Raw genomic sequence first — 27,175 nt, forward strand, 5'->3', positions numbered from 1 at the left:
AATATAAAGTTTGTCAAACCAGGGAGAACATTCAATACAAATCCAATAACAAAATATTTTGGGACTTACGTATAAGAAGATAAACTGCTGTCATAAGTTGACACTACACCATAATTTTCTTCATTGTAACGAAACATGTCATTGGGATCCCATCCATTAGACTAGAAGAAAACGATGCTTGTTTTTCAAAATGACACTGGAAACACATTCCCTTCAAATTAAGGGCTGATGGCAGAAGTTAAACCTTCTGCCCTTTTTCCTGGGCTTATGAATTCACTGTCCAGCTAACAAAGTTATTAATGCCACAGTTTATTTCAGGGAGCTTTGTTCTCATCAGCTGCACAACCATTTTACCTTCAAATTCCTTTTTTTGTTTGTTTGTTGTGAGTCTTTGTGTTGTTTTCAGGAGGGTTTCTTAAAATACATGCTCAGTCTGTACTAGAAGATTACTGGCTAGCAAGAAATACATGAACATCTTTTTTGTCTTTTACAAAAAAGTGCAAATTGGCACTTCTGCAACTTTTCAAAAGCACTGATGGAATTAACTTAGAGACACCACAGGCTGAAGACTCCTGTTGATCTGCACAACTCCCCCACTTCAGTAAAATTGCTATCACAGCACTCAAGCACAACAATAAATGGTTTGAGTATTTTATAAAAGCACTGAGAGTACTGGGTATTCCAATAAATCTCAGCTCTACAGTACGGGCACCAAAACTGACAGGAGATCTGTTCTAGCCAAAGTTAATATGCTCTAATCAGTCATATTATCTCCTTGGACATACTGCAGGCTGAATACCTGGCTACAAGAATTTCTGCTTGAGGAAAAGCTGACTGCTGTGATATATGAGGACATGGCATTTGAGGCCATACTCTTCATCTAATGATTCATAATCTGAGACTGTCTCTGTGCTTGGGTCAGGCTTCCATCAATTCCCTCCATCTGCAGCCCAGGGACACTTAGCCGAGCACAACCTCACCATAATTTCCAAGTGCAATGACAGTCAGACAGGAATGCTCTGATTAAACATAAATCACTTTGGGGCATTGCTGGATTTGGAGTCCTTAACAAAAGCTGCTCTTTCGCTCCATGAGTCCAACACAGCTCTTACCACAGCAGCTGCCGTTTGTCAGGATTTGCCAAAAGAGGCATTTGAAAGGCAGCTATTCTTAGTCAGATTGTTCCAAAGGGCTGTGGCAGCTGCTGGCAAAGAGGGAACATCCACCAGCACAATGCAGGACAGCAATTTTGCTCCTCCAAAGTTCATTACTAGATTGAAATTAAGGAATTATTTCAAGGCATGTCCAGGGAAACAGCTCATTTTCTACTGATGGCCAGAGAAGATAAAAAGCATCACTTACGACATCTGTCTCCAGCGCCTCCAGCTCCTCGGAAGCCGTGTTCTCTCCTCCATCCCATGGTTCCAGATCCTTCTCCTTGTGTTCTCCATTAACTTTAGCACTGATGGCTGAATCAGTAAAAGCATCTGCAAGAGAGTGGGGAGGGATGAGACCAGTGAGACCAGTTTGGGTAAGTTTGCACACTGGTTTTTATCTGAGGAACAACCCAATAGGACTGAATCACAGGAACAATAAATATCATTCCCCTTTTCTTGGAGCTGCTGGACATCAGAAAGGTGCCTACTCCAGACTGAGAATAACTATGGAAGTACAGACTAACTTCTCTCATATCAGAAAATAGAAATAATTTCAGTTATTTCAAGATATTTTCTACAATTACATGTACATTTGGGGGAAAAAAGAGGAAAAAAACCCACACAAGGATCCATATTCCTCTAGAAAAAACACAAGACCTGTACAAAATTCTTTTCCAACCAGCCCACACAAGTGCACACCACAATATTGTGCAAATATCAAAAAAGCAGGAAAGCAACTCCCTAAATGGGCAAAATACGATTTTCCTTTCAAATATCTGAATTTCTTCTATTTCCACAACTCCTCAACACATCAACAGAGCAATTTTCCATCAGCTTGGAGCTCCCATTCCCTGTGACATGAACAGAGGGGTCTCCTCTCCTGCCAGAGTTTTTCCAAGCAGCAGCTTATCCAAATCACAGAGAAAAATTCAGGAACTCTCTACTTTTTCTTCTCAACAACAGAAGAGAATAAATAACCAGTAAGGTTCTGCTATTGTTTATAAAAATGACAAAAACATCGAAAAATAAGATCACATTTGACTCATTCATGTTTCATTTAAGCCAGACTTAAGAAGGAATACTACCAGAGTATTAAAAGTGCTGTAAAAAATATATCTAAAGCCATTCACCAAGGAAGCCAAGCTTTTATATTTGTAAGCAACTGGATCTCAGAACTACACGCAGAACTTTAAAAAAATCAAATAAGCTTGTTATAAGCTCATAAATAAGTAAGCCTAAAATAAATAAGTCTTCAATCTAGAATTTCCTATCATCATTCTACTGATAAAATAAAGAGCAAACATTTCAGATCTTCAGAAAAGATGAAATCAAACCACCAGGCACTGCCAGATAAGGAAAAACGTGGCCTAAATTAACTTCTGGCGAGATCTAAAAATCTTCCTAAAAAAAAAAAAAATGAACTTTAAAGCTATTATGAAAAGAATTCCCAAAATATGAAGTTGGCCACTGATGTAACAGCCTTCACACAACCTCTGAAGATGTTTTAAAGACACTGCTGACACTGTTTTACCCAATCTCACAGTGAAATTCTGCACATATATTGGATAAAAATTCACTGTGCTTGGTCTCTCTAATAACATCCAGCACTATCCCATGAAATGCTCACACAAACAGCTTTTAAAATATAGTCTATTATAATATATACTATATATGTGTGTTCAAATGTCATCTGAGACTACACAGGAACACAGTGCTACAACCCACAGCCAAGTAGGAGCTAAAGAGCACATTTTAAAGAATTTTAAAGAATTTTTAAGAATGGAAACTCCACATTTACCTCATCAATACCCCATAGCTTAACTCAGATAAACCAGTGCTGCTCCCGTCCCAAACATCATTAATTCCATGTTTCATTTCTGATCTGCTCAGATTGGGACATTTTACACCAAATCCAAGTTGGAGGCTGTTTATGTCTTTTAGGAAAGTGAAATTTGTTTCTGCATCTCTGGGAGTGGAGGGAACTTCTCTCCAGTGAGATTAGATAAATACAAATTAGAAGCCTGATGGCAGCACCTGATGGAGGCAATCTGTGTTTCAGAAGGGTGTTTCCTTCATTTCGATTAAATTCCTCCAGGCAAACTCCACACAACTGTTCCATTTTGGATACTGTGAATAAAATACCAGCTTAACAAGACTCATCTACTCAACCCACTAATTTTCTTATTTAAACAGCCACATAAACATTCAGCAGCGCTGTTATTGTAATGATACAGACGGAAAAAACACCCAAGTCAAAACAAAAACTCCACTATCAGCAAGTGCTACAGGTCTGAGTAAGATGTGTAAGTTTCCCAGAAAATCCAGTGTATCACAGGCCACAGGAAGCTCCACTGCTCTGCATTCCTCTCCCATTTTACAACGAAAGTCACAAGCGAGACTGTGCCCCTTTAACCTCTACAACTCAAAGAAAATCCAAAGACAGGAGAAATTCAAGTTACGAAGGCGCTCCCAGTCAGACAATGTGGTCTCAAGAGCATCCAGGCAAAGTTTAAATGCAGCAGGATGGTACCTCAAGGCACAGATCACTATTTTCCTGGAACAAACAGCAGGGCAGGCACATGGGAGACCAGAATTAAAAACCCAGCAAAGCCTCTACCAAAATTAATCAGCAACGAAATTGAGAATGAACGTAAGAAACTCTAAAAATGACAGTTTCCAAAACAAAAATGTGGCTCTTAAGATTATTAGTAAAGTAGAAGGTAAAACATGAGCTGCTGCTACAAGCACTGAATGGCAGAGCAATAACTGACAAGACACTGCACAGGCTCAGCTTCCCTCTTATCTGGTGCCTCTTATCTCTGAGCTGTTGAACGAGCAATTCACATGACACCTTGACAAGGCCAAATTTTTAATCAATCCCTTTTCTACACAGTAAAATCCGAGTTAAAGATCAAATGGAACCTGGTGAAACAAGGGGTTGAGGCTGTAACACTCAATTAGCCCCTGTTGCCTCTGTACCTGCTTAATGTGACATTTCCTAAGCAAAGGAGTTGGGTGGTATCAAAGACCTCATTTTAAAGCCTGGTAAATGGAAAAGAATCCCAAGAACAACTCAATGCAATGGAAATTCACACTAAGACAAATTAAAAATACACATTCTGTGAAAAACTCAGCTGGGGCAAATTCTTCAAGTGGGTGCTACTAAATGAGTTAAAGAAAAGAAGTGCCAGAACAGAGCAATTAAGAGTCCGGGTTTAATTAATTTCAGTGTCTAACATGCTTGTTTTCACAAACAGATTTTGGTGAAGAGCACAAATATGCAATTAAGTGTCAGTCTGCAGCTGAAATGCCATTAAACCAATCAGTGTTACTGTGCCAAAGGTGCTGATGCCACTCACTGAAGCTTTGATCAAGTCAAAGTAAACTGAGGTTTCACCTTAAAGGTTCTAACAGTAAACTCTCATTTGTTTTGTAACTATTTACTACTGATTTGAAACATTGAAACCAGTTACCACCGGCTCTGCAGAGCCAACATTTCCTTCCTTTGTTCATGAGATGCCTTCTGCTATTCCCCTTGCAACAATTTCTCTGGAAGGATGCCACTTTCAGTCCTAATTCAAGGAAAAACTTAAATAACCAATTCTCTTCTGCCTTTCTTTTCACTGGATTTGTAGTATTTTCCTCAGCGTGCCAAAAAACAATAAAAACATTGCAGAAGTCTTTTACTTTAACAGCAGTTATGATGTTTGAATTGTCTTGTCTTTAAAGAGAAGCCAAGAAGGCAACTCCAAAGCCTTACTGCAATTTGAATCCCATGCAAACCAGCTCTGTGGACTGATCAGTGTTTAGGGCTCCAGGAAACACTTCTTCTGTAGAATCAGGAGAAACAGAACCTCCTGCATCAATCAGGAGCCCAAATCACTCAGCAGCAACAAGATCTCAGCACTCAAAGGTGAAGCAGAAAGGTGTGATAACATTAATGTGCAGCCAAGGGTTTCAGCCTGCACTGAGAGTGGGTTTTTAGCAGCTGATTTCCACTGCACATACAGAAATCAGTGTCAGTTCCTCTTTAAAAGCAGACAGAACAGTCTGAAGGGGGGGGTGATGGGTATAACACGGCTTCACCTGAGTTTTCCAGTGCATGTTTCATTCATCAGCCTGCCTGTACTGCAGCAAACCTCAATTCTGCAGAAAGAGACCCTCAGGTGACTCCCTCCCATTCCTCTGGAAGCCTAACAAGCACCTACAGGAGCTGCAAGGGCTGTGCAGACTGACAGAGCTGCAAACATGGGCAGGGAAGCAGGGACAGATTGATTTTTCAAATGTTAACAGCTACAACACTCCTCTCTACATAGACCTACCAATTTTTCTCCCAATCCTCCCAATTTCTACAATCTGGGCACACCCCACACTTTCTCCACGGGTGCCTCTGAAGGTGCAGTGTCATGCTTGGCACAAACCCACGTGTGCTGCTCCCAGTTCCACCCCCCCAGGCCTGCACTGGTGTTCCCTCCCCTGAACTCTCTGGGTTGGTTATCAGCTCCCTGCCCCAAAGCTGCAGGGCTGTGATAGCACTGGCAGCTGCTTGGCAGCCTCTGGCAGAGGCTTTTCATACACAGCTCTATTTTCCTTCTTCTGAAAGGACACTCCATCCCATTCCCTTTCTCCCCGTCTTCTGCTCTTTCCCAATCCTCTTCCAGTCTCTTTTTTATAATCCACAGAACATCTCTGCTACTCAAACATGAGGGTGGACCAGAAGATCCAGACCCACAGCCAGGAGCACCATTTGCCCACATCCCTCCAGCCCAGGAGGGAACAAATGCCAGAATAAAATCCATAGCAACTTATACTGAATCAGGAGACCAGGATGCACTAAAAATTTCAAAACAGTAGCTTCTGCAGAAATTTATTTAGTTCAAGGGCTCCACAAAAGTCTAGAAGTTTCCTACAGAGTAAGAAACTACACAGACAGAATCACAGAATATCCTGAGTGGGAAGGGACCCACAAGGATCATCAGACCCCAACATCCCTACTCCAGGTAAGCCTCCCAACAGAGAGCTTGTGAAAAGCCCTTTTCTTTGACTATATTTTTAAAGCCTTTCCAACCAAGTATTTCCAAATTCTCCTCACTTGCCTGTGAAAGCCAAGAACCCATTGAGAATTAGGCAATTTTAAAGTCTCTGTTCCTGTGTAAGTGTGACCAGAGCACCAGGCAGGGACCATTCCCAAAACCAGGAGCACCAACTCCTCAGGCACAAGTTCAGACTCAGTTTTCACTCTAAATCATCCAGTACCACAAAGATTTGGGTTTATATTTACAAGAACAAACGACCAGCACTTCCTCTAAGCACATTCATAAACTTCCAGCCTTTAGAATCCTTGCTTATTTAATTTTCCCAGAAAGCCCCTCATTGCTCCAATTTGAAGGTGTGATCAGAGACTGAGTTACACTTTCAAGTGTCATTTCCAGATAATGTATTTTTGAGACAAAATGGAAAGCAGATTAATTTGCCCACTCTGAGTTATCAAGCTCTGCAGCCTTCCAGTTTATCTTGCTCCAAGTCTCTATGGCTTTATTTCAGCTCTCCAGTATTTAAGAGATTTAGACTCAGCCATTCCACCTAATAAAGTGAACTGAGGGACTGTTCAACCTGAAACAATCATTTTCTTCTAGAAAATGTCCATTGAGCAATTATTCCTAGAAGCAGTAGTATATTCCTCACTCAGTCTGCTCCAAATCTGTACAGATTGGGTGAGGGAGAGCCCAGTTTGCATTTACATGAAAGTGATGCTCATACCAGACCCATTATAAAACAGCTCTCACGTAATTTAAATTCCAAATCCCATCCAGAACCTGGAACTTATCTGCATTTCAATGCTGCATTTGCTCTGACATTATGCATCATCATCTGGGAAAAGCAAAATTCCTTGAAACAACAAATCTCTCATTCTGCAGCTTTAAATCAGGCAAGAACATCCACAGGTACAAACACAAGGTGGAGAGAGAAATTCTCATTAAACGTCCTCATATCCCTACACATCTCTAAGTCCCTGCTAATGGGAATAAAACCTGTGTTCCAATAACCACTGAGCCCTTGTGACAGTTGTTAATCAACCTGTAAATGTACACAGAGACAATTTCACCTCGTGGCACATAAACCTGTGTATTTCCTTTTATTCCTTATCCCACCAAATCAGCAACATTACACATAAAGACTCTGGAGTTTTGCTGCCCAAAAGCAGAGAAATCTGCAAAGGAATAGAACTGCTTCACGAGCTCTTAGGTTCCAGAAAAATAATCAGGGGCTTGGAGGTCAGACATTTAAAGTATGAAGGTTGCCTGCAAAATTGCTTAATTTGGACAGTTTTGATGTCTTTAAGATTTTAAGACCTGTCTGCCACCTCTCTGTATTTTGGAGAGCTTTACCTACAGGTCTAGAAGCAGTAAAACAGAAATTGAAACACAAAGAGAGGATTTAAAAAGAATTTTTAGCTTTGTTTGCAGTAGTACTTTTAGAATATTTCTATGAATGCATGTTTAGACACAGAAGTAACCTCCATATAGACTCTATAGATCTCAACTCTGAGAAATAATCTTTTTCTAAAGAGTTTGTGTATTCCTGGATTCTTGTATAACACTTAACAGAAAATTAGATAGACATTTATGTGTCTACCTCTCACAGAATCTACAAAATATTTCATAAAACCACAAAGGCTTTGCTTTCCAGACACCAAATCAGCTGCTCAAATTTAAAAAAAAAATTAAATTGATACATTTCTAATCTCATGAGGTGCTGAAGTTTTGCACTCTTTAAGAATTACGAGTCTGAAGATGAACTTCAGTTTTTGGATCCTAAAGCATGTATTTTGAAAAACTTTGAATTATAATCTTAAAATATTAAGAAAAAAAATAAAAATAAATATACCTCTTCTGGCATAATTGGTATCCATATCCTTAAAATGCACCATAACAAAGTCTGAAGACTTGAACAAGATACTCTCTAGGATGTCCTCCCGTTTTGGCCCCAAACTGGATTCTGCAGTTTTCCGATGAGCAGCATCAACCACTAAATCACACTGTGGGAGACACAAACACAAGGCTCTGCTTTAATGCACAGTCACCCCCTCAATAATTTCACCTATTTGCAAAAACTAGGTAGTTACAATCTGCTTGTGTAAATCTAGGCATGACCAGTAAAAACAATTCCTGGTAAATATTTCAATTTTAATCAAATGTTGGTTATTCAGAATTAGGAATTTTCACAATACGAAAGAGTCAAAATGTAGAAAATTACCTTAGGACTGTAGGTTTTAAAAACTCCTTCATATATACCACCATTTTTCACCTGTACTTCACATTTGGATCCCTAGAATGCAAGAAAAATGAAAATATGACTTTCTGCCAACCTGACAAATGACATTACAGTGACTTTCTTAAACATGTGTACTTTACATATGTCCAAAGTGTAAAAATACAGCTCAATTCTTAGTGAAATCTCCTCATTCAGCATCTGCCCGTTTATAAATGCACTGCTGTGCTCTGCAAATTCAAATAGCTGGGTGTGTATGGGCAGTCCTGAAGGGATTTGAGATACTCACAGGAGAATATTTGGTTCTCACAAGGCTCTTGACCAGTTAAAACACACAAAGGAGGTTTTGTGCAAACCCCAAATCTGTGCCTGTGTGGGTACAAGTAAGAATAAAAGCTTATCCTGGCCTCAGGCAGATGTGGGACAGTCTGCCTTACTTCATTTTGCCATGTCAGGGCTTCCCTTAAAATCTGGGGAGAAAGGTTTCTAATCCCTGCACACAGACTCGTTTTATCTATCCAGAACTTCTCTAAAGACAGAAAATGCAAAATACAACCAGCACACCTAAGAAATCTGCTGTACCTCTGCAAATTAGAGTTAAATCTTTCCAAGCCTAAAATTTCTGTGATCCTTTCAAGTTCAACCTTGGCAAAAAGTGTTTAATGTTCACTCCTCTATATTACCATCAGTGAATTAGTCAAAAATTTCCTGTCACTAGAGGAACTATTCTTCCAAATATGAAGACTTACAACAACTGATGTGAGTATGTGAACCATTCTCATGTTTGCATAGATGCCATCGAAAGAAATCTGAAAAATAAGAAAGACAACATGAATATTGAAGAAATTCCAAAAGCCAGAGCACCCAACCCAGGCTTTCATTCAGTACACAGAAATTCTCAGAAACATTGGGTCAAAACTTTACTCAGGCAAGACACATGGAATGTAGGTATTAAATATTAATATTAAACATGCCAGGGGAGATTTCCAGAGGGCCCTTGACTTTTTTCTGACCAGTTGAAGATCTAACATCCTCCCAAACAAGCTAGAAATACCAGGGGGAGCCCCTATTGTCACTCCATTAAGGAAATTCTCTGGCTGGTTGGGTGCAGCTGATATGCACAGATTTGAGGGATGTTGGCAGGGCTTTGTTTTTAAACAGAAAAAGCCCTGCTGGTTTAAGAATCATCAAGAGAATAAGGCACTTGCAGTGCTGCAGAAGCAAAAAGGTGCTTTCAGGCCTGCTCAACCTCATCCTTTCATCTCCCAGTGCTGATTACACACATTAACAGGAGCTAAAGCCACCAAATTGTGGAGTGCCAAATTGCCACAAACCCTGTCATTAATTTGATCCAAAGTAACTCAGTGCAACACCAGGATCTGCAATCCTGACTGGGAGAGCTGGGCAGGTATCCCCAGCTTGCTGGAGGACACACTCACCTCAGTGCAGGTGTTTTGCTGCAACACCTGGTATCTCTTCCTGTCAGCTTTGTGTTTGTAAAACAAGAGATGCTAAAACAGCTCTTGGGATCTGACCATATTCTGATATTTTCAACCAACAATGTATTTTTAAGTGTCAGCTACCTTCCTGGGCTGAACAGAGATGTTTAGGGACATTCCTGTGCTCAGCACTCAGCACAGAGCACATACAGACCAAGACTTGGGGATGTTTAGTGTTTGCCTATGACTCTTTCCACCAGTTTTCCTCAAAGCTTCTTTAGTTTTCCTCAAGTGTCTTGGTATCTTCAATAAACATTTATGTAAGCAAACTTGTAAACCCTTAGCCCTTTTAAACCTTCCTGCTTCTGCTCTATTCCTCAAAATTAGGCATCTTTGAAAACCAGGCCAGCAACAAATTGGCAAATATTTGATTAGTGCAGTTCAAAGGTTCACTCTTTCAATCGAGATCCACGTATTTAGCTCTGACAAAATGATGTTCTGCAAGTCAAGACACTTCTATACTCCAATAATACACAGCCTTGAGAACAACTAAAGCTGTACACTGGAATTACTGAGAATAATGGTTTAGCAATTTCATAGTAAAGCTAAACAGAGTAGTTATTTTTATTTCATTAAGTGCTGCCTTACTGTCATCTGTTTAAGAGAAAAGCCAATGTTAGAATTTTCAGACAGGAATTTTAAAAGCACTGCTTTAAGTTAAATGTTATTTATATTTACAGCTGTCATTGCAAGAAAATGCAGAATATTTATATTAGTGTAGGCAAAAGTTTAAGTGAACCTTCCTCCCTTCACCCTCCCAGGAGACTTAAATGAATGTGAGATGCTACTCTTCAGAAAATTGTATCTCACTCTAAAGTATCCACCCACCATGGTATCCCAAAGAAAAAATGGAGAGAATATTCCAGTATCTGCCATTCTTGTAAGTTGTTTCCTCCTACCCTGCACTGGCACAAAGAGGAGAAACCACAAACTTACCGTAGGCTGAGGTGGTCCTTTGCCACTGCTGCGGCCTCTGGAATTAAACACACACATGGGATACGATTAAATTACTGCTGAAACTGCTGCATTTCCTACCAAGCAAGAATTCCAAACCCATCTTAATTTAGAGTTCAGAATGGGATCAGGAAAACCAGCATTCCCAGAGAGCAGAGCCTGACAAGGACCCACTGGGTTTATCTCCAACCTGCTGACCTACCAAGTGCCATCAGCAGGCAGGGGGTTACCTGTGATAAACTAAAGGACAAAATGAAGAAAATACTAAGCTTATGTCATTACAAAACCAGAGTAAGAAGAAAAGAACAATCCTGCAACTAAAGCAAATTCCAGAACTTAATGGCACCCAAAACCAGGACCCAGCTCAGGCTCAAACCCTACACAGCACAGGGTCCCTTCCTTGAGCCAGGAACGTTGTCACTGGGTCAGATTTGGGCCACCCAAACAACTGACCCGGCCACAGGCCACAGAGGAGCCCTGACTGTGAGGCTCTACCTACAGAGCTCGTTTCTAAATGCTCTCACAACCCTGCAAACCCAGTAAGTCTGTCCATCCCCCCAAAACACCAGGTCCTCCTAATGCCAATCTGTCACTGTGTAGCACTCAGGACACGTCGGGATGCCCAGAACACCTTGCACACTGAGAAGGGTCAGTCTGTGCCCTCCTCCTCAGGCACCTGAGTCCCAAAGCATCCCTGCAGGTAAAAAAGTCCCCAACAGCTCAAATTCTTCAACTACCCCACTGGTGTGTCTTAATTCTAAGTTCCTTCCTTGTACCAAGAAGTCCTAGTTTCAAACACTTCTCATAGTGATTTGGATTGGTGTTATGACTTCAGGAGTGCTCACTGTAATGTGAGGCAAAAATAAATCTTCTGTTCTATTAAAAAAACCCTCAATTTTTTAAATAGACTCACCTTACTGACACACAACCATTTCATTAAAGACACCTGAAGAATCATGTCTGGCATTATCTAAACAACGCTGAAATCTAAATCCAACTGAATGTCACAGAATCATGGAATGGTTTGGGTGGGAGAGCACCTTAAAGATCATCCTCATGCCATGGGCAGGGACACTTTCCTCTAGACCAGGTTGCTCAGAGCTCCTGAACACCTTCACTAGGTGCCAGCTGCATTCAAATGCTTTTAAAAACACCAAGCTGGGGCTAACCTACTCCCCAAAATAACAGGCCCTTATAAAAGAGAGCTCACAGAGTAGTCAAAAAATCAAAGGAACTTCTCTCAGTGAACATAAATAAACCTCCAATAAATTCTGCTGAAATAAGCAAAGCCATCAGAGAGCCATGAAAGGCCTTAATGAGGAAAAAATGAAAAACCACTAAACTATCACCTGACTCATTTCAAACAACCTTCTGCACCATAACTGTGGTCTCAGAGCATCACACATGCTTGGGGCATTGGCTGATGGCAGGAACTGTGGATTTGAGGTGCCCAGCAGGCATTTTCAGGATATTGCAGAGTGCTAATATCACAAAAAAAAAAGCTCTGATGCAAATAACCTTTATTTAACTACCCATCAACCTTAACTTTCCATAGGGCAACTTCACAATTTCAGGCTTGCTCTGGAGCAACTCTCACCATTTACCAAACTGGACATTTGTTAAATGGCCTCTGAGAGAACTGAGCCCTTGTGAACCTAGAACAGCATTTCTGCACAATATTCAGACCCTCCTCTTTCAGAAAAAGTCATTTCACCAGATGTGGAACCCCCAAATAAGAGGTACAGTCCAGTTGTGATTTGTCCTTCTACTACAATCAAAAATGCGACCACCACGGTCACTTCACAGAACTTGGCCAGAGTCAAACAATTTCACCAGTTCCATCTGCTGCTCTCTTAGATTTTAGAAGATCCTCCTTCCTCCATCAGCTGTAGATCAAAAGCGAAAGAGTTTCGGGTCTGTGCAAGAGAAACCACTCCCATTTTTTGAGACAAAGTATTCTTAGACCTGAAATAACTGGGTTGCTAGACCAGGCAGAAAGTTTGGAGCACCCCCTCCATCAACCCAAGCGTTTCAGATTTGCCATCTCTTACCACATTTCCAAAATTACTGTTCCTACCCACATTTCTTCAAGAAACAAACTGATTGTGCACATCCACATCAGCAAGGAGTCCCAAGCTCTACATCAGCCAAGAATTAATGCAGAAATTCTCTGATCTAATAGGTCTCTTTATAGACCTGACCTCTTCCTTTCCAGCTACAACTCCTAATCCCAAACCATTGGGGAAAAAAACCCACATTCACCAAGGTGAAAAAAGAAATATATTTACCAATCCTACCAATGCAACAATTTAGCCAAAACTGTGTCTTCTGCTAAAACCAAGGCCATCAACTTGAGTTTCACATTCCAATAGGTGGAGACTGAAGTTCAAACTATCATTTGACACCTCTTCAATGCAATATATGAAAAAAAACCAACCTAGGACCTTTACAAAGGCAGAAGGTAGATGGGTTTTGCCAGATATTTAACATAATTTAGAACAGGAAAGTAACACTAAAAAATGGAGGTGAGGGAATCTAGGAAAGCTCAACAGCAATTTGGCACTGCTGCCTAAAAACCCATTTTCATTAGGGTTAATACGGCAAAATAAATTTTTTTAAAAATTCATTTTGCATTGCAGATATGTGGTTAAAGGTAAACCTGGGTGAAGGCAGGATAGCCTGGCAAATCCAAGCTGGAAACCCTTTGCTTTGGGGAAGCAAAGTCACAAAGTCGGGACAAAGTAATGACTGAGCAATTAAACTTAGTAGCCAACTCCTTGAGTCCAGCAGTTACACCCCAAGAGGCAAAGTCTCTCATCATCAGGGCCCAAAAGCTGCACTATAAATGTTTTTTCCCAGCAGCAACTTGCACATTTTTTTCTATTTTTACGAGTATTTCCTCAGCATCCCTCACCTCCCTCCTTAATGTTTACATGCCAAGTAGAGTGTTTGTATAAGCAAAACAAGGTCACGCATTTGTAGTTTCCCAGTTAATGCAAGGGAAACAAAGTCTTTCCAGGATGGGAAAGAAAGTCTCCAGTTTTCTCTCCAGCAGCATCTTCACGTTGAGACTAAGAAACAAATGCAGCCACGCTGCAATTAATGTCTGGAGCAGCAATGCAGCTACAAAGACTTGAATTTCAAGAGTGGGAATGGATGTTTCTGGAGCGCTGACTGACATTGCTGCAGCTCGGAAAACAAATTTACAGGCTAGTCTAAAGAACTTTAGTGCAGAGAGCTGGCAAAGCTTTTCTTCTAAGGGAGAAATCCAAAGTGCAAGGTTTTATTTCAGCGCAGTGCTTGGCTCTATAAAGCCAAATGAATCGAAGCTGTCAAATGAAGATTATGCAAGAAGTCCTGCAGCTTTATTTTCTGTAGTTTTCCTCCCGATACTGACATCAATAATGCCAATTCCTGTCTCCACACAGGATGACAGCTTCTAGAGCATCTGGATATGTAACAACCTGACTCAAGTCTGGCCCAGTGCACACCTGGAACCTGTTGATGGGCTTAGTCATTGAAGAACCTTCAAAGACATTGCCATGAATCAGTTGTTAAATTAAAAGTTACTCCAAACCAGGGATATAATATCACCCTGAAGTGCATTCACAGCGATAAGGAAAGAGACCTGCAGGTTAACCAGTCATTCTGCTCAGCAGTTTAGCACAGTTGCACTAAAACCCACACAAAGATGTCAGAACCAACTAGAAAACCTCTGACTGGCACGTGTGATCAGACCTCCAGAACAGTCACTGCCATTAAATTCCAGCACCTTGGCACTCAACATTCCCCCTTCCTTCCATCTGAACAGCACCAACACCTCTCATGCTCTTTCCTTAAGCCTTCAGTTAGGCTCTTAAAAAAGGGATGTCAAGGAAGAAGGAAAATAAATGGAGGCAAGAAGTTTGCTTTTCAGACTTAATCATGGGGTGTTTCAGTTTTAGCTTTTTGATGGGAAAAGCCATTTTTAAAGGACACTCAGTGTATTCTTACAGGACCCCCAAGTCCAGTTAGGCAAGCAAGTTACCAAAATGAAAAATCCCTTCTGCCACAATTGTAACAAGAGAAGAAACATCCAAACCCTGACTCTGAGGTGTTTTGCCTTCAGATAAAATAACGATGGGGAAAAATTAACAACAAAAAAGGATGAAGAGCTTGGAGGAAGGCTGGGACAGATGCAACTTCCAGCCAAAGGACAGCTAACCCTCCTGGGCTTGCATAACAGCAAAACTCAACCCAAACACAGAAAGTAGGTGTTAGATAATATTCTGAGAGCACAAGGAGCAGGTTTGTGAACCAAACCTACATTTTCCCTAATTACAGCTCGCTGTGCTATTGGCATCTCCCCTGCAGCCCAAGCCCATCTGCCATAGTGCACATTAAACAAACACAGCATTTCACTTGGGGCCTCTTTATAAAAAAGGCATTAATCCTTCTTTTTTATCTCAAACACTTTCAAGGATACCTTCATTTCTGATTTTTTTCCCTTTGTCTAAAAGCAATTGACAGTATAGTGAAAAACATTGGAACATCTTGGTTGTTCACACAGCATTTTACCTTTTCTAATCTGAAATACAGATGTGCAGCATTATGAACCCAAGGAGACCAAGACAGTGAGCAGAGCTGACCCTTCCCTCATGATCAGAGGTGGAAGGACAAGTGCTCAGCCCAATTCTTCCAGTTGTAAACTCACAGCAGAAAATTAGGCCCAGGACAGTTAATTATCAATGAGTTTTCTGCCCAAACTAAGCTTTCAAGAGCAACTTAGCCATGAAAAGTAACTTTTTTTTTTTTTTTTTGCATGGGAATGTTAGTGCTGCAGGGAAATGAGCTGCTGGGTGGAAAGCTTGGCATAAGCTGGAGATGTTTACATTGATACCAAGATGCAGGCCACTTAAATTTTGATTTTTCTGAACAGAAAAGCCACTCAGCTTTTCATTTACAGATTAGCAGCATGAACCACCTTTGAATTTGCACTCCCCAAAAGACCAGACTTGTCTTAAGGACAGCTATAGGGGAAGTTCTCTGAAGGTGTTCCACGGGGCTCCAGCAGGCCTGGGACTGTGATTTTACAGACCCTCCATTCAGAAATAACTTGAAAAATTAAGAAAGAAAGAGCGTGAACACCTCTGAGGGAACATGTCAGTTGTTCAGCAGCCCCACCAGAACTCCCTAAGGAGTTCTGAAGTGGAATTTATCCAATAGAACCACAAAGGCAATGCTGGTAGGAGAAATCCAGTGGCTTTAATCTTAAACTTGGGAGAGAATTTGAAGCTCACATGCCCAAATCTATGGGGGCAAGTGCTCACCATCAGGCTGAATCTAAAAAAATAAGCTGGAGGTTTTGTTGCCCTTCACGTTAACCTCTACAGTGCCACTGTGTGTTGGCAGGGACAGAGCCCAGTAAACATCACATCCCACCTAATGCCATGTGTAAAAACTATTAAACTGGTGCTCTGAGCTGCTGAGGTATTGTTGTTGTTATTTATTTTGTCCTTTTCAACCCTTCCAAAGCTCTTCCGCTTCCAGTTCCACTGGCTGGGAACAAAGTAAAACCCTATTTCCAGTGATGTCCAACAATGGGGCCACTGTAAATTCTGTTTTATTGCCAGTGCACAAAACCAAGTGGGAAAAAACGTCCAGTTGAAGAGGAAGATGAATAAAACTCGAAATGAAACTGCTCTGAGTGACTGTGACCTTCAGAACTGTTACCGTCCTGCTCTGATCGTTTGTTATGACCCCCACAGCCCCAGAAAAATTCACAGCACTACAGAGTTTATTATTTGAGGGAAAGAAAGGGAAAAAATATGAGTGGATTTGTGTAGCTAACGATCAAGGAGCAGGAGCGGGATCAGTCTTCCAGAGGCAGCGAGCATGGGGAGAAGGGGGGGGGGAGGCGAGGAGAGGGCTCAGCCTCTGCAAGATTCCTGCCCCAAAAATCTGGGAGAAAGCGAGGCCGCGCTTGGAGCCACCATCCAGCGGCGCGGTGCGGCCCGCCTTCCCGCGAGAATTTTATTGCGATTTCCATTATTAAAAAAATAAATAAATAAAAATACTAAAAAAAAATAAAAATAAAAATTTAAAAATAATAACGATCCCTAGATATTAAAATAAATTAAAAAATCCCCCCCCGGGTGAGCCGAGGGCGCTACGCCGCCATCGCGGGGCCGGATCGCCGCCCCCTTCCCCGCCCGGGCCGCCCCCCGGCCCCGCCGCCATCGCTCGCGGCCCTTCCCGCGCCGGCCCCGACACGTGCGGCCCGCGCCCCCCGCTCCCCCCGCTCCCTCCTCAGCAGGCGGGTCACGTCGGCCCGGGGGAAGCGGCGCCCCCCGCCCCGGGCCCCGCAGGGGGCCGAAATGGAGCCTCCGCGCCGTGCCCTCCCCGCGCCTGAAGGGCACCGGCCGCGGCCCGGCCTCGCCCCGGCACTGCGGAACCCCCTCGGCGGGGCCGCGAGCGCCGCGCCCGCCGCCATCGCGGCCCCCGCCCCGGCCCCGCCATGCTGCGGGCCCCGCGCCCCCCCTCCCCGGCCGCCGCCGCCCATGGAGGCCGGTGCGGGGCGAGGGCGGGGGGGAGGGGGGCGGCGGGGGCGGGCGAGCGGCGCCCGCGCCAGGCCCGGGGCCGGAGCCGGGGCCGGTCCCGCGGCACTGCGCACCCACCTTCCCATGTTCTGCCTCCCCGCGGCTGACGGGAGGCCGGGGCCGCCGCCGCCGGGGGGCTTGCGGTTGTTGCCGGCGGGCTGCGCCGCCGCCGCCGCTTGCTTGAGGGACATGGCGAGGAGGGAGGGAGAGCGCCGGGGGTCGCGCCGGGCTGGGTGCGCTCGGCCGGTCCGCGCTGCGCTGGCGGGGCCGGGGCGCCGCTGGCTCGGCCGGTTGCTCCCAAACAGTGCGAGCGGGGCGGAGGGAGCGGAGCGCGGCGCGGAGGGATCCGCGGGGGGGGCGGGCGGCGGCCGGGCCGCGCCACGGGGCGAGGGCAGCGGCGGGGCCGGGGGGCGCGGCGACCACACCCGCGGGCTTAGGGCACCCCCGCGGGGCCGGCAGGGCGCGGCGGGGCGGTGGCGGCGGGCGCGGGGCGGGCGGCGGAGCGGACTCTTTACGGGAAGTCGGAGGGCGCGGCGGCGGTGCTGCGGCGGGTGAAGGGGCGGGGAGGGAGGGGGGGACACGTGAGGCGGCGGCGGCGCGGGACGGCGGCAGCGCCCGCCTGGTCCGGCCCGGCTCGGCCGTGAGGCCCCGGCGGGGTCGGGAGGGTCCCTTCGCCCGCTCAGCCCCCTCCGCACCCGCCGGTGACACCAGGCGGGTCGGCCCCGCGCGGCCCCCGCGAGCAGCGCTCCCCGCGCTGCGGGCCCGCAGGCCGCGGCCTGGTGGGGCCCGGCCGCGCTCGCCCCTCCCCGGGCCCCAGCGAGCGGCAGTGGGAGGGCGGCGGGCTCGGCCCGCAGCGCATCGTTCAAAAGAAGCCAGGCGTCGAGAGACAACGAAATGGAGGAAAAATGGCCGAGCCCCGGCCGGTTGGGAAATGCCGGTGGAGGAAGCCGGGCCCTGCCGAGCCGCGGAGCGGCTGCTGCCCTGATCCGCAGAGATCCCGAGCCATCGCTGCTAAACACATCCCTGCTCTTGGGGGAAAGCAAGATGGGGCCGGAGGATGGCTGCTTTCCCTGCAGTGCCCCTCCATCTTACAGATTTCGGAGCAGTCAGGGCTTCCCCTCGTAGTAAAGAAATTAAAATTTGCATTGTGCTGATGGATAAAATATTTAAGCTCAACATGCCTCTTCTCCCCTCACTCCGTGTTACCTGTCCACCATCACCAGGCTCCCTGCAGAAATCCAGGGTGCAGTGGCTGTGTGTGGAACCTGGCTTGGTGCAGGGTGGGAATTTCACCAACTCAAACCCATACACAAAAATAAAGCCTGGTCGGTCCTATTGAGAAAAAAACCCCAAAAACTATGCACATACAGGATTAGTAAGAGCAGATGCAACTTGAAAACCAAGAGCTAAATTGATTTATAGCCATGGTTACTCAAAATGCTCAGAGTTTAATCTATTCATAGAAATGCTCTAGAAATCCCACAGGATTCCAGTGGAATAAAAAGGAGCAGTGCTCTTAGGCAGGCATTATTTATACACCTTGCTCCTAAAGCAACAGCTTTCCCATGCAGTTGGAAGAGTTGTGGGTGGCAGCACACAATGGTAAAAAGATAACAAATATTGAACAGCTTTCTTAAATTAGCATTTTCCTTACATTTTACCTTTTAAACTGATTGCTTTGTTTTACCTCACAGGCCCAAGTAACCTTGTGGTTAACGCTTTATGAGCTCGATGACAGATTCTACCCAAAATGGGCTCAGCATTAAGAATTTTCCCATTGAAAATACTCTAAACAGAGCTGGTGATTTAATGAAATTATATATTTTAATCCTTTTAGTGAACTCACAAGACACTCCACTCTTTCACAGCCACGGAACTGAATGAGAAGGACACTGAGGATTTCTGGAGCCCAAGAGTTTCTGTGGGAGACATCAGCACCTGCAGAGGCACTGGCACCAATTTTGGGACCATTTACTGTAAGAGCAGGAGTCTGGTTCACTGCATGTGATAGGATAAATAACTTGCCCTAAGAGCAGCTAAGAAAAGTCCTTTATATATGTGTGTGTAAAATCCAGAATGAAAAGGCACTTAACCAATATAAGACAACATGTAACTATATAGCAGTAGTAATAATAACAGTACTACTAATAATAGATTTAGTAGTAGTATATAATAGGATATAAAAATTTAAGAAATATACAGAACTGTTAGAGAGTGCCCAAAAGAGGCTATGAAGATGTTGAAGGGTCTGTGCAGGGTCAGAAGTTGGGCTGGATGATCCTTATGGGTCCATTCCAACTCAGGATATTCCATGACTCTGTGAACCAACCTCTTTAGGGTGCTGTTTGTAAGTTCTACAGCTTTTGGTTGTCCTGAACCTTGAGCAACTTTGAAAAAGAAGTTGTTAATAAAAAGCACAAGGAAGTCTGATAAGACACTGAGCATAACATATCCAGGTCACTTAACGTGGGGTTTTTAGAGGACATCACTTCAATGCTTTTCCAGCCTAAAATGTTCACAACTCACAGCAATTAGTGACTGTTTATGTGGCTGAAGGTTAAGAACCATTAAAGCACCTGCAGCAGTTTGAAGGGGCTGTGGGGTCCTGATAGTCAAGAATGTCAAAAAATACAGAAACGAGTTCCACAGGCAGAGATCGTTTCTAAGGCATGACGTGAACACACTGAAGTACATTTCAGGGTGGCATTACATGCTCAGAAAGCAGGGTATGAATAGACTGATGTTCACATCCTCAGTAATGACTCAAGAGCAGTTGCAGTTTGACTTGTTTGCGCCTTCAATGTATTCTTTGTTTTCTTAAGCTCTGTTTGGCTTTCATTGTGCCCTCCCTTTTTTCTTTGTCGAGCATCTTTATAAAAAAACAAATTAAAAGTAAATGTAGAAGTGATCATTTAAAATAGCTTTGTCAGGTATGACCACCAGAGAAGGTGCAGGGTGGTTTCCAGTGGCAGCCAGCTTCTCCAGGGACCACCAGCATGGACACTGCAGTGTGTCTGCAGTGAACTCCCCAAATTCCCAGTGTAATGGGGTTCTACTGCTGTTAGGGCACATCACTCCCTTTACTTCTGCCTGAATATGCTCTTCTTTGATAGCCCACCATTCCCAATCTTTACTATTTTATGGCTTGGTTTTATCAATTTCTCACCCTTTTTTTTTTGCTCTTCCCCACCATTTATAGCTGATATTTTGGATGTCAATGATGTTGTGACAAAGAACAGCCAACAGTGGATGTGGTGGTGTAGCTGGAGAAAAATTAAGAATTCAGTCACCTGCTCCGTGATCGAGAAAGAAAGGAAACTGTTCCTAATGGAGAATCATGTTCCCTTTTGCCTCTCCTGTCCACGATCCAAGTTAGAGCTGCTCCTTTCCGGGACTAGTGTTTCCATCCAGATGTGTGACTACATGTGCAGGCTGTATTTGCATGTGGAGATAAGTGAGGCTGATAATAGCAGCACTTAGCAGGAAGTGCCGTGTGATGTAACATTTCCTTGATCTAACCTGCTGTTCATCTTGTGCTCCCTTCCCTGAGCTGCCCAGGGTGATCCTCAACAGCAATCTAGCAAGGCAAAACACGCCTGGATACACAGGGACAACAGCACAGGGACAGGGGTTTACTTTAAGCAAAATCAGCTGCTGGAGAAGCTCAGAGAACTGAGCATTTCCAAACACGTGTTTTCTCTCCCCTGAAGGCTTCAGTTCTTCAGTCTCATTGTCCCTACCCCTCCTCTCAGAGGCTAAAGCTTTGTGGACAGTGCTGTGGGAACGGGGATCTCCGAACGCTTGGAAGGATATTAGGAAAACAAATCAGGTGCTCTGACACACCGGCAGCACTTCCCAGAGAGATACGATGTAGCTCGTCAGCAGAGCTGCCCTCAGTTCTGACTCGTGACACACCCCTGGCCGGATCAGAATTGGTGGCACAGCAAAACCAAACCCCAAACTCCAAACCACCCACGAGGGACAGCTGCTGCCACCTCTGCCTTTCCCCCCCAACCCCAGTCTTCCCATTGCCTCCAGCCCCCGAGATTCACAGCTCAGCTCCAAGCAGAGACCAGCTCCCATCAGATACAGTTTCTGATCTGCAGTTTTATTGCCATTTCTTCCCAATTCCCAGCCCTCCAGCTCAGATGATGGATGTCCCTGCTGAGCCATGCTTCCAGCTGCTTCTCCTGCAACCAAGAGGAGATGAAGGGAAATGCCGATGTCCACGGAGCTCTGGAGGGAGGCACAGAAGTGCCAGAGCTTATGCACCCATAATCAACACTAGAATGACCCTTGCTCAGTTTGCACAGGCCTTGGACACAAGAAGAGCATTTCCTTCCTCACCCAGCAAAGCCCCAGGATCCATCTGATGAAGCTGTGGCTCTGCAATGATTGTTGGGTCAGAGCTGCAAACTGGGAGGACCAACCTTGCCCAGCAAAGTGCCAGGAAATCACCAACCAGGTGCTTTACGCCTTCAGATTTCACATTTTTAGGAAAGAGAAGGGGGAACCCAGCCTGGCTCCTGCTAAGCAGCAGCAGCAGCACACAAAGCAATCATTATGCCAAGATTTAGCTGTTAAATCCCTCAAGATCTGGTGCTCACAGAGCATAAACAACCTTTGCCTCCCAGCCTGGCCGAGCAGTACTTCCAGGTTTCCCAGCACAGCCACACAGACCCTCCCATACCCATCCTCTCCCCGGCCCTTCGCTGAGGCTGCCGTGCCAACAAGAAAGCCAGTTGCCATGGCATTTTTTCCCCCTACAGACAGATGTCCATTAAAAACCAAGTCAGCCTCAGGTTTGCTTCACAGAGAAGCTTTCAGTTATTATTACCAGCCTGCAAGGAATTTCCACTGTAGCCCTTCACCTCAGATGTTTCAATGCACTTCAGTGTTAATCCCTGGAGATTAGAAGGAAACTACGACAGAGCAGGCACAGGTACGTTCAAAGGACAAATTTAGGGTTATGATTGTGCTTTATGTTTTTGGCAGATGACGACCACATGAATGTGTTTGGAAAGGGTTGAATTTGTTACCTCTGGTGCTCTTTCCCCTGTTCACTGTGCTAAAATCATCAGGCAAATTGGGAGTGAGATGTGAAACTTCTCCCCTCCTCCAGCGTGTCGTGCCTGGGGCTCAGATCTGGGATTTTGGGTTCAGGAGGAACCTGCCTGTCCTGGACAGGGGCTCCATCCATGGAGAAGGGAAAGCCCAGGCAGCTTCTGTGAGCAGGGCCAAGCACTTCCAGCCACTTCCATGGCTCAAGGAGCGATGTCTTCTTCCTTGGTCACAAGGCCACATTTTTATTTAAGAATGGAAAAAGGGATGAATTGATTCCATACTCCCCCTCAGCCCATCCTGGGGGCCAAGGGCCAGTTGGAAGTGTCCCTTGGGAAAAACAGAGGAGCTCCCTACTGCAGCGCTGGCAGTGCATTCCCAGCATCTCCGCAGGGATGAGTTTGGAGGGAACAGTCAGGTATTTTTATTTGGACTCCAACAGTGCTAAATGTGTGAGAATTAGACACTGAAATTTAACTGTACAGTGGAATTAGTTTTCCTTACTTAGCACTGCAGTGCTAGAAATCCTTGGTGATGTCCAGGGATCTCCTGTCTCACATCTGGCTCTGAACCTGGCAGGGCTTCCACAGCATTCCTTGTTTAAGCTCTGGCACCTGGGAGACGTGGACCTGCTGAGACTTTGGAGCCACCATTGCAGCTCGGAGCCCTGCATCCAGGCTGGCTCACAGCCTGGATCTTTGGGGGAGCCAAGTGCCACAATTCCAGCTGCAGGAACGACAGCTCCTCGTGGCTCTGGGAAGCAGTGGGGTCTGAGCACACCCTGGCTGCGGGGTCCTGAGGGAGCGCTCCCTTCCAGGCTCTCAGTCACTTCCCAAGGCGAGACATTTGGATTTCTCCTCTCGGTTACAGCAAGCACAGCTGCAAATATGATCAAAAATATCTAATCCTCTTAACTGCTTCTGCAGTTTGACTCGATCGCTGCAGAGGAAAATGCTGTGATTGCAGAGTGCTGCCTGCATTCCCACATAAGCCTCGGCTTTTACACCATTGATCATTCCTCCACATTGATTTTTTGGAAGGAGGAGAAGGTGTTTGGCTCCTTGTGATGAAGCTAAGGGGGTTTTGCAGGAAGGGGTGGAGGCCAGGATCTCCCAGATCCCAGGGCAGCACCTTGGTGCTCCTTCACTGAACAAGCAAAATCCAGCTGGGATTTCTTCTTCACCAGAAGCCAGAGCACATTTGAAAGCTGCCAAGGAGAATTGCTTGGGAAAAGTCCTCTTTGCTCCTTGTGCAACCCCTGCACTTGCAGAGGGAAACTCTTGGCACAGCTGTGCTTGGACAAGACCGTCTGGCCTCGCCTCCTTGAGCACAGGGCCTCTGGCTGCAGCAGCATCCCTGTCTCCTGTGGTTAACTGTGGGTAACTCCAGCTCACCCATCTTGCTTGGCCACATCTCCCACTCCAGCCCTCACAGAAGGTTTTCCAACTGGGACTCCACACAGACCATGGATTCAAGCCAACAGCACCAGGAGTTTCTCCAGCCTATGTTAATTCTGCTTGGGCTGAGATTCCCAGTAGCGCAGAGGAATTGTTCTGGGAGATCTAGTCCTGGTTTGGATGCTAAAGGGATTTATTGTGGGGTTGGTTTAGTTTTACAGAACCCTGACACACAGAGCAAGAAACTGCTTTGGAACCTCACTCACACCTGGAAGTGGGTGTCTCCCTGCACCCCAAAGAGGAGCCCACCCAGGCTCTTCTTCCCCAGAGAATGTCCCCTCACAGTAGAGACTGATAAATATCCCAAATAACACACAAACGAGGGAAGAGGAGACTGGGAGGCAGAGGCCTGTAAATTGTTGTTGATGGATGGTCTTTTCATCCAGGAGACCAAGGTATGTCCCACACTGACAATGTTCTCCAAGGCCATTGCCACCACATAGGGACACAGAAAACAGGCAAGGAAACCAGCTCATTGCAGTCTGTCTCCAGGAAAAATCAGCACAGCTCCAGGATCTCAGGCTGAGAATAAAGCATGTACATAACACAGCTCATCCTCACCCACTGCCCTCGGGCCCACAAACCCAGAGAACCTCTCCAACTACCAAATCAGCACATTACTGAACCTGCAGAAACCAAAATCTCAGCTTCCTGGTGAGTTCAGATGCCTCTGCTCAGAGCTCAGCTCCCAGCAGCAGCAGCAAAGCTTTCCACAGCTTCCCAGTCTCAGCACAGCTCAGGAAACCCTCCCCAGAGAGCCCCCCCTACCCCAGCTCCAACTCCAGCTCCAGCAAGGCAGCAACCCCCCGGGTGCAGCAGCTTTAGAGGAGCTGTTGGCCCTGAAGAAGGTTCAAGAGGGCCCAGTTTCCTGATGGGGAAGTAAACATTGTTCTCCTGGAGGTGTTTGATGTTTTTAACCAGCTTGGGATGGAAGGAGTTTGACTCTGCAGCTCCCTGGGAGAAGGTGGAAGGAAACCATGAGAGTGTGTTGAGGTTTGTTGTCTAACTCAATTAACCAATTACTTCCAGGTCAAGAAGGGGCAAAGCTATAACTGCTCTTGCTGCTATAAATAGTGTTTGCTCAGGGGTGGTGCAGAGGCAGGAAGTTGTAGGTGTGGGGCTTTAACTTGGAATGAAAGCAAATATCTCTGATTGCTTCCTGCTCCCAGCAAACCTGTCCTTATTTTACTGTTGCTCCTCAGAGGCTGGGGTGAACCTGAGCACATTCCTGCCTTGGGAAACGTGTGCAGGAATTCAGGCTGGGGAAGGAATACACAAATGTCCCTCCTGTGCTGCAAAACTCACCCCAAACACTGCTGGCTGTCCTAGTGTGGGACCTGCTGTGGAGCAGCTGGGTGAGTTTGCCTTTAAAATGCAATTATTAGACCAAAATGCCCATTTATGTAAAAAAAGAAGGGGGGAGGAGGTTTTGGGGAAATGGATGTGAATTTCTCAGAGCTCAAGCGAGAACAGACAAGTCAGTTGGTGCAGATCAAGGCAGGAATTTTCCAGTGGGCCTTAGGGAATTGGGCTTCGGGGAAAAGGCAAAGGGAGCCGAGAGCAGGTGGTGGGACAGCAGTGTGGCCCCTTGGAGGGCACGGCTGTGGGGGGCTCCAGCTGCTCGGACAGATGGACATCTGTGGAGGGGACTCCGTGTCCACTCTGCTCATGGCACCGTGCAAGGTTTTCCTCGGGCACAAGCCACTCAGGACTTTGGCTCCTCAGAGGGCAGAATGGTGACACGGAGGGGATTAGTTGCCATTAAGGGACAGGTTCTTCGCAAGGGACAGAAAATGATTGGGTGCCTGGAACCAGAAACAGCAGTGTCAGATGTGTTACCCCAAACCACCAATCCAGCTTTGCCATGGCTCAGGGGGAACATTCCTGTCATGAAGCAGCAACAATCCAGCCCTGGGCCCCAGCTCACCCCCAGCTGCCCTAAACTTCTCTCCTAAGCAGGGGAGCAGAGCCATCTGGCCCTGCCTTCCCCCCTCAGCCCGTGGAGCCGCCTCTCCCTGCGCTCGCTGGGGAACAGCTGCTGGAGTGAATCATCGCAGCATCCTCCAGACTCTGCCAAGCTCCGTGCGGCTGCTGGCTGGGACCCCGCTCCAGCTGGGCTTCTCCCTGGCCACTGAAATCCCGCAGCTTTTCCTGCAGCCCCTGCCCACCTCCTCTCTTGGGCACCTGGGTGCTGTCCCCATGGTGGTGACAGCAGAGGCTCCTGGTCACTGTCCTGTCCCTGCTCACAGAATCACTTTGGTGTCCCGCTCCCTCCCTGCCGGAAGATGAAGCAGGGACCTTTTCCAGAGGGAGCACCAGGATCCAGTGAAGTTCCCAGCACGTGCTGGCCAGCAGCAGTGCTTTGGGGAGAGCAGGTCCCTCATTTCTCACTCCTGCAGGAAAATCTCTTCATTAATCGACACAACCCATGTGGCAAGTGCCAAGGCAGGCTGTGTCCTCCGGCTCCCTGGGACAGCACCCAGCACAGCCAGCAAACCCCTGTGCTGTTCAGCTGGGGACAGGTGTGCTCCTTTCAGGATTTAAAAATAAAAAAGTCTATTTCAAGGGTTGGAACCGTAGCAGGAGCTCGGCCAATCTCAGCTGTTCAGTGCTGGCGAGTTTCACGCTGCTGCAGCCTCCTGCTGTGGTGGTGACAGTGAGTCATGGCCAGGGCTGACCTGCTGCTCCAGCTACTGATGTCAAAACTTGACCACAGGCTGAGGTCCCAGGGCCAATGCTTTTTCCAGGCACTTGTGGGGCCGGATGATGGGTAAGGAAGAGTCACAGACCGGCCTGACGTGGGACTTTTCCCTTCACCGCAAGCCCCAGCTCCTCGTGGGAAGTCTCCCAAGGGAGGGAGGCTGAGGGAGCCCGATGATCTACAGCAGTGAATAAACACCCAGACAGACACTGCAGGGTCTCTGGGCACCTGGGAGGGTTGTAGAAGCTGGAGGGGACTCAAGGACTGAGAGTGATTTGGTTTAACATAAAGCATTCAACAATTCTTGCTTTTCCTGTGAGAGCTACCCAGAGATAACTGCCCAGCCTTATCTGCTCCTATCAGCTCAGCGGAGCCCAACTTCCCCCGTCCAAAGATGACCAAGAACTCATTTGGACAGCTTTGCTTTTGAGTTAAAAACTATCCGAGTTCCAAAATAACCTCCTCCCTCCCCTCCAGTGGAACACACACACAGAAA

At 46.0% G+C, this 27,175-nt stretch overlaps 1 protein-coding gene across 16 annotated transcripts in view; it reads right to left on the bottom strand.

Annotated features, from left to right (window-relative positions):
• Positions 1 to 17,730, bottom strand: part of ATXN2 (ataxin 2) — a 49,533-nt gene extending 31,803 nt beyond the window's left edge. For 12 of the 16 annotated variants that reach the window (XM_039561191.1, XM_039561190.1, XM_039561187.1 and 9 more), the window contains exons 1-7: positions 17,539 to 17,730; positions 10,865 to 10,901; positions 9,179 to 9,238; positions 8,415 to 8,486; positions 8,046 to 8,196; positions 1,363 to 1,487; positions 70 to 161 (exon numbers count right to left, since the gene is read on the bottom strand). In XM_039561191.1, coding sequence (XP_039417125.1) covers positions 70 to 161; positions 1,363 to 1,487; positions 8,046 to 8,196; positions 8,415 to 8,486; positions 9,179 to 9,238; positions 10,865 to 10,901; positions 17,539 to 17,651 — 650 coding nt within the window. In that variant the 5' untranslated portion in view covers positions 17,652 to 17,730. The remainder of the gene's footprint in view (positions 1 to 69; positions 162 to 1,362; positions 1,488 to 8,045; positions 8,197 to 8,414; positions 8,487 to 9,178; positions 9,239 to 10,864; positions 10,902 to 17,538) is intronic. The other 4 variants (XM_039561192.1, XM_039561185.1, XM_039561184.1 and 1 more) reach the window with 1 other exon arrangement.
• Positions 17,731 to 27,175: the final 9,445 nt, after the last annotated feature.

This window comes from Corvus cornix, chromosome 15 (genome assembly GCF_000738735.6).
Source record: "Corvus cornix cornix isolate S_Up_H32 chromosome 15, ASM73873v5, whole genome shotgun sequence".
Lineage (NCBI taxonomy): Eukaryota > Metazoa > Chordata > Aves > Passeriformes > Corvidae > Corvus > Corvus cornix.